Source organism: Pseudochaenichthys georgianus, chromosome 12 (assembly GCF_902827115.2).
Source record: "Pseudochaenichthys georgianus chromosome 12, fPseGeo1.2, whole genome shotgun sequence".
In the NCBI taxonomy this organism is placed as follows: domain Eukaryota; kingdom Metazoa; phylum Chordata; class Actinopteri; order Perciformes; family Channichthyidae; genus Pseudochaenichthys; species Pseudochaenichthys georgianus.
The window spans coordinates 30542198-30557752 of record NC_047514.1 but is presented as its reverse complement, the minus strand read 5'-3'; the positions used below and the strand labels follow the sequence as shown (position 1 = coordinate 30557752).

The following is a 15555-nucleotide window of genomic DNA, read 5'->3' as shown; positions in this document are numbered from 1 at the left end:
ATGTATGTTAATAATGTGTTATTATTAGGGCTGTCAAGTTAACGCGTTAATAACGCATTAACGCAAAAATAGATTAACGCCACTAATTATTTTAACGCGATTAACGCATGTGTATTTTTGTCCTCGGCCTCCCCGTAGTTTCAGAGCGCATGGAGTTTAAAATACCATCTGCAAGCTGATGCTGACAGCTCCGCTCCTGCCGCCCGCTTGTGGCAGACCACACTTCCACGCTCACCGGCAGGCACCGACTGGCCATCGGGAGGACCGGGAGGGTGTGTGTCTGTGTGGCACGAGCGAGGCACACCTTACGTGTTGTTGTTAGCATCTGCTGCTAGCTAGCTGCGCTAACGGATATAAGGAGCTGTTTCAATGAAAACAGAGGAGCGACATTTCGCCACAACTGCGCCGAGCACTTGACTTGATGCAGGAAGCAGACAGCGAGACATTGTAGGAGAAGTCAGCACACTCAGCACGGAGAGTGCACAACATGATTGCAGCGTCCAGGCAGCTCCTGTTCGAGCATATGCCTTGAGTTGCACATAGCTCCAACGATCCATCACACACACACACACACACACACACACACACACACACACACACACACACACACACACACACACACACACACACACACACACACACACACACACTGTATTGTATTATTGTATGAGAGGTTCCAGGTTGAATTGAGGCACATATTTGTAATGTTCAGAGGTTGTTGTGTTTAATATTCATGAGAATATTTGTTATTGTTCAAATGATAATAAACATTAGCATAAAGCATATTTGTCCACTCATATGTTGATAAGAGTATTAGAAACTTGAAAGATATTCCTCGAAGGTACATTTAGAACAGATAAAAAATGTGCGATTAATCTAATTAACTATGGACAATCATGCTATTAATCGCGATTAAATATTTTTAATCGACTGACAGCCCTAGTTATTATTGATGGAAACCCTGACATGGTGTGCTTTGTCTTCTTTTGGCACCGTTTTTTCTTAGGTAATATCTCAGAGGTGTTTTGTCAATGTGCACTTCAGTTACATGCAGCGGTTAAGGATGGAATCATCTGGTTAAGAACTGTACAGCCAGAGAGTTTGCAATTGTAAAATACATATCTCAGTATCATTTTCAAATTATTTTAATGTAAGGGATCCTTAAAAAATGGCTGTGATGTCCATATTGTATTTATTAATATTTGCAATGGATAATATATTATAAAACAAAAAATCGTCTTTGATAACCCAGCATCAAGCCCGCTCTAAATAAATGCATTAAATTATTGATTCAACATTCCACAAGGCCGTGCTTTAATACTGACTGAAGGAGCAGTTCAACACTGAAATTAGAAGACTGCTATCATTCGCTTTGTTTAAATCAAACTCCACCAGAGTGAACACATCAATGTTTGTTTACAGTTCCTTTGGAGTATGACAAAAAAAAAGTTATATTGGCCTAAATTTGATAAATGTCCTCAAGTGATGTCCCTCGAGTCAGAGGAACCTGCGGTACACTTCCCACAAAACTCTAAATTGTACAATTTAGTTTCTGCAGTCTCTTGAAAGGATCTATTAAAAATACATTATATATTGTTTTCTACTAGCTACACATGACACAGGCCCTTTCTCATTTCTCGAACTCCCCTCCTCGACTCCTATCCTCGATACTTAGTCCCGCCCACAGGAGATGCGAGCGGAGGAGAGAGGAGGGGAACCGAGGAGAGGGGAAGCAGCAGGCGGTTAGAGAAAGGAGAACTCCTCTCCTCTGAGCGGTCATCTTAAAGAGACGTCCATTAATGATGACAGGAGGCTCAGCCTCTGTCTGATGGACAGATGTGTTCATGACCACTTCTATATTTACTTTGATTCATTCACAGTGCGGTATGATGAGACAATAACAGGCTACAGATGCGGACACACACACACACACATATATATATGTATATATTTATATAAATAAATACAATTTCAGAATCAAACAGAGCACTCTCATAACTCGTAACACTATCAGAGACTGGATATATCCCCCCCCTCTCTCTGGTCGCTGCAATGAGGGAAATAAATTACGGGCCAAAAGTTGTATTTACAAGTATTAAAAGTAAGCAGAGGACACCAAACCAACTGACACCTGTCTGTCCGCTGCATCTACGCACACACTGTACCACACACACCTACACACTGTACCACACACACGCACATACAGCTCCTAAAACAGGCTACAGCCGTTGTGTATTTTATTGTGAAGCACTGAATGGTTTTAGAAAAATATCGACTCTTTGTTTGTAGATATCTACTAAACCAAAGCAAAGAGAGTCCGCCTGTTCTACTGAGTGATATATATTTTACACACTGCTCTGCTTTCTGCACGGACCTCACAGCTGTTCTCTCTGTAAACATCGCGTCACGATGAGAGCAGTTTCTAAAATAATATCCAGGGGATGCATGCAGAGCTGTCATTGGCTGAGATAAGTCCGGCCGTGCGTCACGACTCTTTGAAACATCTCTGTTCCCGGAAATGCATCCACGAAGGAGCCGTGGAGGACCCATCAGTGTATCCTCGGTTAGAGCTCCTCCAGAGAGCCTCCTCGATGCTCGATGCTCGGTCCTCGACGTGCATTTAGAGAAATGGGATGTCCTTCAACATGGCGCGCTAAAATTCATTTCCGGGTCACTACCGGAGGACAGAGGAGTCGAGGAGGGGGATTTGATTAAATGAGAAAGGGCCACAGTTCTGTGGGATCCTTCCACCTGTCCACGGCCTTCCGACTGCTCAACACCTGGCCATCAGCAGTCGTGGTCTGAGGTGGTGCGCAGGAGCTTATTGAATGGGGTTACTTCACCGCCTCGCCTAAACCTTCAGAACTGCTTCACGACACATGATCCGGCCCATCCAGCTGATGCGGCACTGGACTCGGACTCGTGAATTCTTGCGTGCGATGACTTGGACTCTGCCCATTCACTTTGAAAGGGGTGACGTCACGTTTCGCCGAACTGCATTGTGGGAGCAAAGCGTTCTACTTTTGAAGCTTCGACGGAAGCGTCAGCCAATCGAATCATATGCCAGTACAAGCTCTTGCCAATCAAACCGCTGCTTGTGTGTCCGGGGCGGGAGATTCAGGTGATTGGTTGTTGGTCTAGCTTCAGACATGCCCGCCGGCAAGCTTCAACGCACGCCACCGTGTGTAAGCTCCGTCACAGCGTTAGAAAATCGGGCCTTCAAAATAAAAGTTTGACTTTTTTTTTGTTTCACCTTGTTCCTCAAGGCTCCATCTTAGGACCTTTGCTTTTTAATATCTATATGCTACCTCTGGCTGAAATTATTAAAAACAACGATCTAAGCTATCACATCTATGCAGACAACACCCAGATTTATTTTAAAATTACACCAGGAGACTATTCTCCGATTAGAACACTGAGCAAGTGCATTGAGCACATCACTGACTGGATGACTCAGAACTTTCTCCAACTGAACAAAGAACTGAGATCATTGTTTTTGGAGCAAAGAAGGACCGATTAAAAGTAATCGCAGAGCTCCAGTCGGCAGACTACAAAACAACTAGTAAAGCTAGAAATCTAGGTGTGACTCAGACCTGAATTTTAACAGTCACATTGCAACTGTCATTAAGTCTGCATACTATCACCTGAGGAACATATTTTTTATTTTTTATTTAACCAGATAAAAGCATTGAGATAGAATCTCATTTGCAATGCTGACCTGGCCAAGAAGGCAGCAATGTTACACATAACACAAACATATAAAATACAGAGAACATAACTAAGAAAACAAAAGATAAAAAAGCAGTCACTACATTGTGCACATTAGGACAGTACGAAAGGTGCACTACTTATTACTGCAAGAGCAGCTGGTGGTAAGGACTTCAGACAACTTTAATTTAAAACATGCTATTGAGACAAGTGCCCTCAGTTTGAGGCGTGATTGAAGGTCATTCCAAGACCAAGGACCATAATAAAAAAGACTCCTTTTCCTTATCTTGGATTAAAAAACTAATGTCACAACTGGATTTAGAAAAACTTGTCCATGTTTTAATCTATAGTAGACATGACTACTGCAATAGTATATTCACAGGGCTGACAAAAAAAAATCCATCAGAAAACTGCAGCTGATTCAGAACGCTGCTGCACGTGTCCTCCTCACTAACACTAAAAGAGTGGATCACATCAGTCCGGATCTGAAATCTTTACATTGGCTTCCAGTCGGCCAAATAATTGATTTTAAAGTACTATTGCTAGTTTTTTTTCTCATTACATGGACCAAAGTATATTGACATGGACCAACGTATATTGTTGATCTCCTACATAATTACGAGCCTCAGGTCTTCTGGGACGGGTCTGCTATCGGTTCCGAGATTAAAAACAAAACATGGAGAGGCAGCGTTTAGCTATTATGCCCCGACAATCTGGAACAACTATACCCAAATCATGCACATCTGCAGAAACTCTTACAATTTTGAAATCGAGACTGGTTACATATCTCTTTGCCGCTGCTTTTAATTGAGCTGCTCATATTCGCGCTACAGTATTCCATTTAAACATGTATTGTATACCTGTTGTGTTTATTTCATTATCTTTGCTTTTTAATGTCTGTTGTAAAATGCCATTATATAATGTATTTATTCCTAAAAAGTGTTTTACATTTGTTTTGTAAAGCACTTTGAATTGTCGCGTGCTGAAAAGTGCTATATAAATAACCTTGCCTTACAAAGTAACTTTGATATGAGTGGCAGGGTGCAGAGAGCTCTGCATGATAATGAAACCTGCTGTACTCAACGACAAAAATATATATTTGAAAAATTAAAAGTCTCCTAACCATAACCAGAGGCCTGTACTACGAATCCAGTTCAATATACCCTGGATATGTTTGGATATGGCTTACATAACCCAAAACAAACGCGTTCTCGCTAAGCGGTCCTACGACGCTGGTTATCAACTCGGTGACTCAAGCCAGGGTTTCTCTGTCCGGCTGAGTGCGCGTTCACATGAAAGGGGCGGGGTTAGCAACATTTGACCAATCACAAACAGGGACAAGCGTACTGACAGCGCAGCGTTATACTTCCTGACTGAACAGTGAACTATGGAGAGGCGAAGTCCCTCCCTTTCCGGTGGACCTCCATGGGACCTTATTTCGGAAAAATTATGTATTGAAGTCAATGGAGAGAGAAAAGTTATCTTTCGATCCCGTTTGAATTGTGCCATGAATTACACATATGTTTGTTAATTTAAAAGATGATTTTGCCGTAAAACTCGCTAATAAGACCGCTCAATGAACTACATCTCTGGTCTCGCACAACAACACACGTCACCAAGATGGCCGTCAATACTGTCTTGCCAAAAAAGGGATTGACTACCCTCACTATCACCACAATGAACAATGGGGGGGGTCGCGAGACCCCGAGTGGAGGTCGCGAGATGATTACAAAAATTTAAATAAAATAATAAAAATGTTTTATCAATTTATTTTGTTTATTATTAATAATAACGTGTGCATATACATTTTTCAGGGGCGGACTGGCCATCTGTATAATTTCCCCGCAGCGAGGCTCCCCCTGTTGATAATCCACTAGCTCAGTGTTTCTCAAACTTTTTCATACCAAGGTTGGGCTGCTCAATTAATCCTATTTTAATCGCAATTACGATTTTGGCTTGCAACGATTATGAAAACAACATAATCAAAATAAAATAATTCTTTTTTTTTTTTTTTTGGTTCTTCAGTTGAATTATACTTAAAGTTCAGGGTAATCAACTGTTAAAAACATACTGTTCAATTTATTTTTTCAATAAATGGATGTTTTCAAAGTAAATGGATAATCGTTTTTAATATTACATTACATGTTACTTGTTAGCAGTGTCGTTTTTATATGTACAAAAGTGGTGGGGCACAAAAAACTTAGATGTCTATATATAAGCTTCTGCAGTGAGGTTCATGGCTGCTGAGGCACTGGCACTGACTCTTCAGGTTTACAAATATTATATTTTGACCTAAATCAAAGTATAATATTATTTTCAAAAGCTTTTTTAGTCTGATGCTTCAATTAATTTTAAACAGACAGTTCAACAGAAGGATACCCAAAACATGTAATTGTATCATTTAAATATTGAATTGTTCTCTCTTAGTAAGATCCCATTTTCAATACAATTGTGGTCTTACCTTGACTTGAAGATGAAGTCCATTTGCCTATCCTTCTGGACAAAAATCTCTATTACTTTTTTGTAAAAGTCCTCCTTATCTTCTTGAAGTTTCAAAAGTCTATCATAAATCTAATCGATAGATTTATAATTAAAAAATTATAAAAGTAGGGTAGACATGTGGATATTATCCGGCTGAACAAAACGTGCATTTATCTAACAGCTACGTTTCCCACAGATCTTATTTCGAGCTATTTTCTAAAATCCTATGGAGAAATCTCGTTGCTTTTTTGTGGAGGGAAGCCATGCGCAGCTTACTTCCTGGTTTTAGGACGCCTCACTGCAGCTCTCTCGTCTCCTCTTCACACACCACACTTTTCGCGGCACACGTACTTACAGCCAATCAGCTCTGAATTATGTGAGATGACGTATGGTGGGGATGGCAGCACTATGCCCCTATGGTCATTATTTTTTTGCCACACACATTAAGGCCCATTCCCAAACCGCCCCCTACACCCTACCCCTACACCCTCCGTTTGCGCGTTCACGCGGAGGGTCCGCCACATTGAGGGCTGGTCCAAAGCAATCAGGGCGGAGGCGTAGTGGGTTATAAAAGCCTCCGACAGCGAGTTTGCATGGATGCAGGCTTGATAATCTCACTCCACAGGTGTGCAACCGTTTTTCGGGCATCAATCAATCAATCAATGTTTATTTATATAGCCCAATATCACAAATGTTACATTTGTCTCAGTGGTCTTCACAGTGTGTACAGAATATCAGTATGACAATACGACACCCTCTGTCCTTAGACCCTCACATCGTACAAGGAAAAACTTCCAAAGAAAACCCAGTTTAAAGGGAAAAATGGGAGAAACCTCAGGGAGAGCAACAGAGGAGGGATCCCTCTCCTAGGACGGACAGACGTGCAATAGATGCCGTGTGTAAATTGAAAAGATAATACATTTGCAACATAGGTAGTCCAAATGTTTGGAAATGCATGTGTGTATATAATAGGAAGATGAATCCACGAGGATATCCATCCAGGACCTATGATCCAGGACCACAGCCACGACTCAAGATCCAGCGCTCGCGATCCAGGACACAGGACCGCAGGATCATCCATGACTCCGGATCCCAGCGTATATAGACACCAAAAAGAAAGACATTTGGGGAAGCTGGGTTAATCGGAACATGAGTGTACACGGGTATAGACAGAGAGAAGGAAGAAGTAAGATGTCCCCCGACAAACTAAGCCTATATCAGCAAAACTAGGGGCTGAATCTAATCAGCCCTAACTATAAGCTTTATCAAAAAGGAAGGTCTTAAGCGCACTCTTAAAAACGGATAGGGTGTCTGCCGCCCGAACACAAACTGGAAGCTGATTCCACAAATGTGGAGCTTGATAAGAAAAGGCTCTGGCTCCCATTGTACTTTTAGAGACTCTAGGAACAACCAACAACCCTGCATTCTTGGAACGCAATGCCCTAGTAGGACAGTAGGGTATAATGAGTTCTTTAAGGTAAGATGGCGCCTGCCCATTAAGGGCTTTGTAGGCGAGAAGAAGAATTTTAAATTATATCCTGTGTTCTATATGGAGCCAGTGTAAGGCAGCCAGAACAGGAGTAATGTGGTCCCTTTTCCTAACTCTGGTTAGTACACGAGCCGCAGCATTTTGAATCAGCTGAAGCGACTTGATTGACTTCTTGGTACTCCCTGATAATAAAGAGTTACAATAATCCAGCCTAGAAGTAACAAATGCATGGACTAGTTTCTCTGCATCGTTTTGAGGCAAGATATGCCTGATCTTTGCAATGTTACGTAGATGGAAGTAGGCGGTCCTTGAAATTGATTTTATGTGGGCGTTAAAGGATAAATCCTGATCAAATATAACACCAAGATTCCTTACAGTCTCACTGGAGGCCAAATTAATGCCATCCATAGTTAGTATGTCTTTAGATAATTTGTTTCGTAGATTCTTCGGGCCAAGTACAATAACTTCAGTTTTGGTCGCGTTTAACATCAAAAAGTTTAAGGTCATCCACGTTTTTAAGTCCTTAAGGCAGTCTTGAATTTTATTTAGATGATTCATTTCATCAGGCTTGATTGATAAATATAGTTGAGTATCATCCGCATAACAATGAAAGTTTACAGAATGATTCCTTATAATATTGCCTAACGGAAGCATATATAATGTGAACAAAATAGGTCCGAGCACTGAGCCCTGTGGCACTCCATAGCTAACTTTGGTTTGCGTGGAAGATTCATCGTTAACACGTACAAACTGAGAGCGTTCAGATAGATAGGACCTAAACCAGCCTAAAGCAGTTCCCTGTATGCCAACTAAGTGCTCTAGTCTTTGCAATAGGATATCATGGTCGATAGTATCAAATGCAGCACTGAGATCGAGCAAGACAAGAATAGAGACACGTTGATGGTTTAGAAGAGAGAATCATTGAATGTAATTGTTCAAGGTTAATGGCTGAAAAGCATTCTAGTTTACTATCTAGTGTAATATTAGAACTTACGATTCCGGGAGCTGTTGATAACACTATACTGGTCGAAGGCAAGAGGTCATTAATTTTGTTTCTAAGAGTAACAATTTTATCGTTAAAAAAGCACATAAAATCATTACTACTGAGTGCTATGGAAATAGAAGGCTCAATCGAGCTGTGGCTCTCTGTCAGCCTGGCTACAGTGCTGAAAAGAAATCTTGCATTATTCTTATTCTCATCTATTAATGAAGAGTAGTAGGCTGCTCTCGCTTTACGCAGTGCTTTCTTATATTCATTGAGAGTAATATGCCAAATTAAACGAGATTCTTCAAGTTTAGTGGAACGCCATATCCTTTCAAGTTGTCTAGACTTTTGCTTTATTTTGCGGGTTTCGGCATTATGCCATGGAGCTAATCTATGTTGTTTTATTTTCTTCTTTTTCAAAGGAGCAACAGAGTCTAATTGTATTCGCAGCGCATCTATAGCACTATCAACAACATGATCAATTTGGGGTGGTGTACATTTTGTATAAGTTTCCTCCCCTACATGCAGACATGCTATCGAGTTAAGTATTGGTTGAATCTCTTCCTTAAATGTGGCTATAGCACTAACAGATAGGTTTCTGCTGCAGGAGCTTTTGACTAATGCTTTGTAGTCTAGTAACAGTACTTCAAAAGTTACTAAGAAATGGTCGGATAAAGCAGGATTATGCGGTTCGACTAATAGTTGCTCAATTTCAATACCATAAGTCAGAACAAGGTCGAGAGTGTGATTATAGCAGTGGGTTGGTTTATTTACACTCTGACAGAAACCAACAGAATCTAATATAGAGTTAAATGCAACAGTAAGGCTATTTTTATCATCGTCAACATGAATATTAAAGTCACCTACGATAATTACTTTGTCTGTTTTAAGAACCAAAGTTGATAAAAACTCAGAGAATTCTGATAAGAATTCTGAATAAGGACCTGGTGCACGATACACTGTAACAAATAAGATTGGCTGCAAAGTTTTCCAGGTCGGATGCGTAAGACTAAAAACGAGGCTTTCAAAAGAGGTATAATTACATTTTGGTTTAGTATTGATAAGTAAACTTAAGTCAAAGATTGCTGCAACTCCACCTCCTCGGCCCGTGCCTCGAGCAATATGAGTGTTGACATGGCTGGGTGGAGTGGCCTCATTTATGCTGACATATTCTTCATGTCTCAACCAAGTTTCAGTGAGACAGCATATATCAATATTATAATCTGATATTAAATCATTTACCAATATTGCTTTAGATGCTAGAGATCTTATGTTTAAGAGACCACATTTAATCTTCCTGTTTTGTTGCACTGTAGTAGTTGTTACATTTACTTTTATTAGGTTATTATGTATGACACCTCTATTTGGTTTTACCTTAAATTGTCCTTGGGCAGACACACACACACACACACACACACACACACACACACACACCGCTAATATTGGGTATTTTATTGGGTTCGGGATTCCTATGGGTGACTGCCTAGGAGAGAGCGCAGAGAAGCGTGTAAGACTGCGACTCTGCCTCCTGGTCTCAACTCCAGTTTGTGGAGGGAACAACGTCATACAAATGTGAGTTCCATGTGGTTATTTTTTTAAACGATAAATAATACGTTGCCTTAACTAATACATGCCTTTGTGAACATGTATTTATAAATCTACACGTGTTAATTTGATTTGCCAAGATTACATTAGATTTTTATTTTGAAGATGTACAAATCTAAATCGGAATCAAACTAACAACACATGTGTCAATTCATGTATCCATTCACTTACGAAATCGGTTTAAACTTAAGTGTGATTTGTAATTTCAGGGACTGTGGTAAAACCCAAGGCACTTATTGCTTTAAGAATGGAAAAGGATGACCTGTTCTGCAAAAAACGCAATGCTGCCAAAGAAGCATGGGAGTGAGTTATGCACTGAATGTGCACTGTGGGTCATTGCCTCAACACCAATATATATTGTTTAAATATTCTATGATAACAGGTCAATCATTAAGGAACTGGACCTTGGGCAACATGTGTCTCACAAACAGGCCTCCAAGAAATGGGAGAACCTAAAAAAGAAATACAAGGTAAATGGTGTATTGTTATTGTAAAACATGTTTGTTTTTGAAAAAGCTGAACAAAGATTTCTAACATGCATTTGTTTGCAATAGGAACTTAAAAGGCCAAGGACTGGAACAGGGACTGATCAGGGGGAAGAAACCCCTGCCACATGGCCCTTCTTCATGGCCATGGATGAGGCCATAGGTACAAGGCCTTCAATTAGTCCTCCTGTCCTTGTTGCCTCAGCCTTGGCAAACCCCACAATCCTCTTTGATCCGGAGGCTGCTTCCTGCTCCTCTTCCTTCCCCCCCCCAAATGTGGCTGATGATCCAGACCCCTCACCACCCTCATCACTGTCTGAGGCTGGAACCACCCAGCAGCCCCCCCCCAAAAAAAGAAAAGGTGCTATGGGAGTGCTGGAGTGCCTAGAACGCGAGGCAGAAAAAGAGGACGAACGCCACAGACAAATAATGCAGCACTCAGATACATTTCTAACCCTGTTCGAAAAAATGGTCGACAAAATGTGATTTATTTTTCCCCCCCCACCATTGGCCATTTCTATGTTGATTATTGATGTTACTTTAAAGATGTGTGTGCGCTTCATAGGTATAAGGCATTAAAATATACATGCCATGTACGGTCTTAATTGCTCATGTCAAACCATTTGCAGAGTTTCACTCAAAAACAAAAGTGATTGTATTAGAAGACCTGTGTTCATGTTCTGAACCTTTGCTCTGTGCTCGTGATCGAATGATCCAAGAGGTAAGGACATTTGTCTCCAATTTGGGATTATGCAGAAAGACAATTCAGGAAAACCAAGTTTGAAATCAACGGTGCACAGGTTTATTTTATTTCACCTCTTTTCTCTAAAGTGAGAAGTGGAGCTCACTAAAACAAACAAAATTAAATCAGGTATGTGTGCACATCATTTCAAAAACACAAGTTAACAGACAACCACGTTTTGCCACAAAAAAACAAAGTTCATTAGATGTAATCGTGCTCTCTCAGGTGTGGTGCCATTTGGACAGGAGCAGAGAGTTGTGCAGCAATCCTGTTCCTTAGGTGGTGTCCAGGACTTCCCTGTCCACATGCTGCGGCAGGACTCTGGTCCCCATCTTCAGGGGGGAAGGCTTCAGCATCCTCAAGGACATCGTTCATGTCTATGCACAGATTGTGCAGAAATGCACAACATGCAATGATGTCAGGGGCAAAGCTTGGACTGACCTCCAGCGCTTTGAAAAAAGTGGCCCTCCAGCGAGCCTTCATCCTTCCAAATGCTCTTTCCCCCACAGACCGAGCCCTGGCATGATGCCTGTTGAATCTGGCCTGCACCTGGCCGTGAGGGACCTTGTAGGGTGTGAGTAATCCCACTGGTTTTTCCAGGCAGGGATAACCACCGTCCCCAAGGAGGAACCAACCAGCTGGGGGAAGTGCCTGGCAGAAGATGGGGCTGTTTCGCAGTACTCTGGCATCATGAACAAAGCCTGGATAGCCGATGAAGACATCCAGGAATCTCCCAGTTGAGTCACAGATGGCATCTGGATGGAAGGAAACAGCTTGTAATTGATGTACTCCTTGTGGTACTCGTTTCCTGGAGGTTTGATGCGAATATGGCATCCATCAATCGCACCAGCAGCACGGTGAAATGCAGGACTCTTTGCAAGCTGACAGAAGCCATCTGCAATCTCTGGCAGCTCATCTGCGGTTGGCAGGGAAATGAGGGTCTTCAGGTTGGCCTTTATCTTCCCGGTGACGTGTTTGATGATCCTGTGGACCGTCGATTTGGGAATCCCGAATGCTGAACCCACCACAGAGAGCGATAGTCCATGGGCCAAGCTGTAGAGGAGAACAAGCACCTCGATGTCTTGTCCCCATCCGTGGTCCTTTGGGGAGGAAAGCATCTGCACTAAATACACCACACTAGATCGCTTAACTCTAAAGTCCTTCTTTAGACAGGCTTCAGGGTTGGCATACACGGTGAGGATTGGGGCAGTAGCATTGAGCTGCATGTAAAGACCTTTGCCCCCCTGTCTCACACACACACACACACACACACACACACACACACACACACACACACACACACAGCTCTGTAAACAATTCTGAGAGCAAGTCAAATTAACCTTTCCTTTTTTATTCTATAAACTACTGACAACATTTCTCTGTGTTGGAATTCTACAGACACTATACAGATATACACGTATAGCTTATAAGGAAAGACTAAATGAATGTATATCACAATATATCTAAATATCTATTTATATTACACATACAAAGTTCATAGGCTACTATATAAGAAATAAAGTGAAGATAATTGTTGTATTAGCAATATTGAAATGTTTACCTGCCACTGGCACATCGCTAAAATGCGCCTCAACCTTCTGCGCCTTCTGTTGGATCTTGCCATTGCATCCGCTAACAGGCGACGGATAGCAACGCAGGTCAATGCAGCCGACAGATGTGGGTTGGACACCATGACGTCCGTTTCCGTTTCCTGTGGAGAGAGGGGAGGCCGTCCCAAAGCTTGCCGCTGTATTTATACCCTTAACCCTTAATGGAGGGAACTTCATTCAGCTGTGAGTGTGCCTACAGACGGAGTTCACTCCGTCACGGAGGGGGAGGGTCGAGGGAGTGGTTTGGGATTGGGCCTTAATAGGACAATACTCTGAGCATGCGCAGTGTAGTTTTTACAGTCACCGTTCACTTCTTAGACAGTGAGAGGGAGGGGCAGGATCGGGTTTTGTCCCACGTGGCTCTAAACAGCTCAATAGGCACACACTGTAGACACTAATTAGAAGAACACACGAAATGACTCCCAATATTAATTGAAATGCTTTTATGGATTTAGAAAATGATTTTATTGATTTAAAAAATAGTTGTATTGATTTAAATTGATATAAATCCGCTAAGAAAAGTAGTCCGTTGTTACTGTTTGACCTAACGTAACAACGGCAGGAACTGCTTCGATAGTGTTTTTGAGGAGCTTTTTGATTACAGATTTGAAAACATCGTTGCTTGCTTTAAAAGTAGCACAATTCATGATGTCAAACCTTGGAGAGTATCTAGATATCCCTGCCCTAATGCCAAAGTAACTGGCAACTAAATATGTGTCGCCGTTTGATGTCTATGTCTGGACCGCTGCGTAAAAAGGAGGGTTTCTGCCCCATTACTTCTCTTCTTACTTCTATAAGAATAAAACACGGAGGACGGAGATCTCTTTTTGTCCCCCTCTTCTCCCCGCTGCAGCCCAGCAGCTGATCTCAGAGCACGCTCCCCTCTCCTGCAGGGGGGCGTGGTCAGCTGCAGCTCACAGAATCAGCCCCCTGCAAAAACAGCGCTGGAAAGAGCAAATAGAGCGAAATGAGGCATGGCTAAAATGCAGAATCTTTTTGGTATTTTTTTTTAATAGTTTTTATAGGTGTTGCTATCTGTTTTGTGTAGCGTGGTTCTACAAGCAAGTCAATGCATTCATTGGGTGGTATCAGAGAGTTACACGGGTCTGTAAATGCAATGAAAACAATTGGCCACAGCAAATCATTTATATTAAACATGTAATTTTTACTTTTGAATACTTTAGTACAAAGGATGTATTGAATAATTTAAGTGATATATGTGTACACATATAAATCATTAGTCAAAACAGGGCTACATTTGATTTAATTAAAAGGTATAATATGTGGTAAACTGAAGAGCCCTTTGGGAGCTGAAAGAGCCGGCTCTTCTTGGTGAGCCAAATGATCCGGCTCAGCAAGAAGAGCCGGAATTCCCATCACACTGTGAAGGGTCTCAGGGACACAACGACATGCTGGCTGCAGTGGGGTTTGAACCTGTGACCCCCTGACCCGAACACCAATGCACAACCCACTCCGCCACACGCCTACTATATCATAATAATAATCGTGATATCAATTATCGACCCAAATAATCGAGATTATGATTTTTGCCATAATCGAGCAGCCCTATACCAAGGACCACCACACTCACAGACCACCTAACTCCACACATATCCAAAAACAATAGGCCTGCTTACCACTCCAACAGTACATAACAGCCTAATAATGACAGCTTAACCTTCTCTATATCGCCTCGTTCACACAATACATCAGCAATACAAATACAACTACAGATTATATAAGCATTTAGTTCAAATGCGATTTAAAATGCTCTCAGGTTTTACCCTATGGTTTTACCTCTTATGAAATGTAGACTACATTTATTACGGAGTTTATGTCTGAGCCAACAGACTCACAGATCGTTGGCTACTGAGAGATATGCAAAATACACCGCATGTAGTACGACACAAATCTCCGCTGTGGATTTTCAAAACAAAATACAGTAAAACTATGGTTGCAGGCCTAAGTTTAACTCTCTGAGGTCTAAGCCATTTTTTCACATGTTAGGCTCGCCTGGGCTTTTTTTGTAAAAATGCTATTAAAACATGAACCTCGGTGACCATCGGGCTGGCCTGCATGGTCTGCCAACAAAACTAAAATAAAAAAACGTAAAGTGAAACTACTAGCTAGGTAGCTAACTTGATCCAGCCACTCCCGGTCCTTTCATCAGACGGGAAGCGAAAGAACGAGTAAGACCCATTGCTGGTATGATAACAACCTGGTACTAAGCACACAGGCATCTTGTTAAAGTGATCTTATCTTAGCTAGCTCTTTTATTTAATGGAGGAAAACAATTGTGACATCAGTTACATCATCAGTACGCAACTCTGGGATTTGTAGTCTTTCTAGTTGCGTATTTTTCATAGTCTTATAATATTTCAACAGTTTTACGACAAACTGACTTTTTTGACATGGAAATTATTTTTTAAGATTGACAAACATCATTATGT

The 15555-nt window shown here is 41.5% G+C and overlaps 1 protein-coding gene across 1 annotated transcript; it reads right to left on the bottom strand.

Moving 5' to 3' along the window:
- Positions 1 to 11974: 11974 nt before the first annotated feature.
- LOC117456631 (uncharacterized) lies at positions 11975 to 13285 on the bottom strand. The gene is made up of 2 exons (XM_034096569.2): positions 13057 to 13285; positions 11975 to 12595 (listed from the first exon to the last, which is right to left on the bottom strand). The coding sequence occupies exons 1-2, from the start codon at positions 13186 to 13188 to the stop codon at positions 11975 to 11977; spliced, it is 753 nt and encodes a 250-aa protein (XP_033952460.2). The 5' UTR covers positions 13189 to 13285.
- Between the last annotated feature and the right edge of the window lie 2270 nt (positions 13286 to 15555).

Excerpts from the sequence above, each read along its gene's own strand:
- LOC117456631 (XM_034096569.2), bottom strand. The coding sequence starts at position 13,188 with ATGGTGTCCAACCCACATCTGTCGGCTGCATTGACCTGCGTTGCTATC. Across the intron at positions 12,596-13,056 it reads TAGCGATGTGCCAGTGGCAG|GACCACGGATGGGGACAAGA; the intron begins GTAAACATTTCA and ends TCCTCCCCAAAG.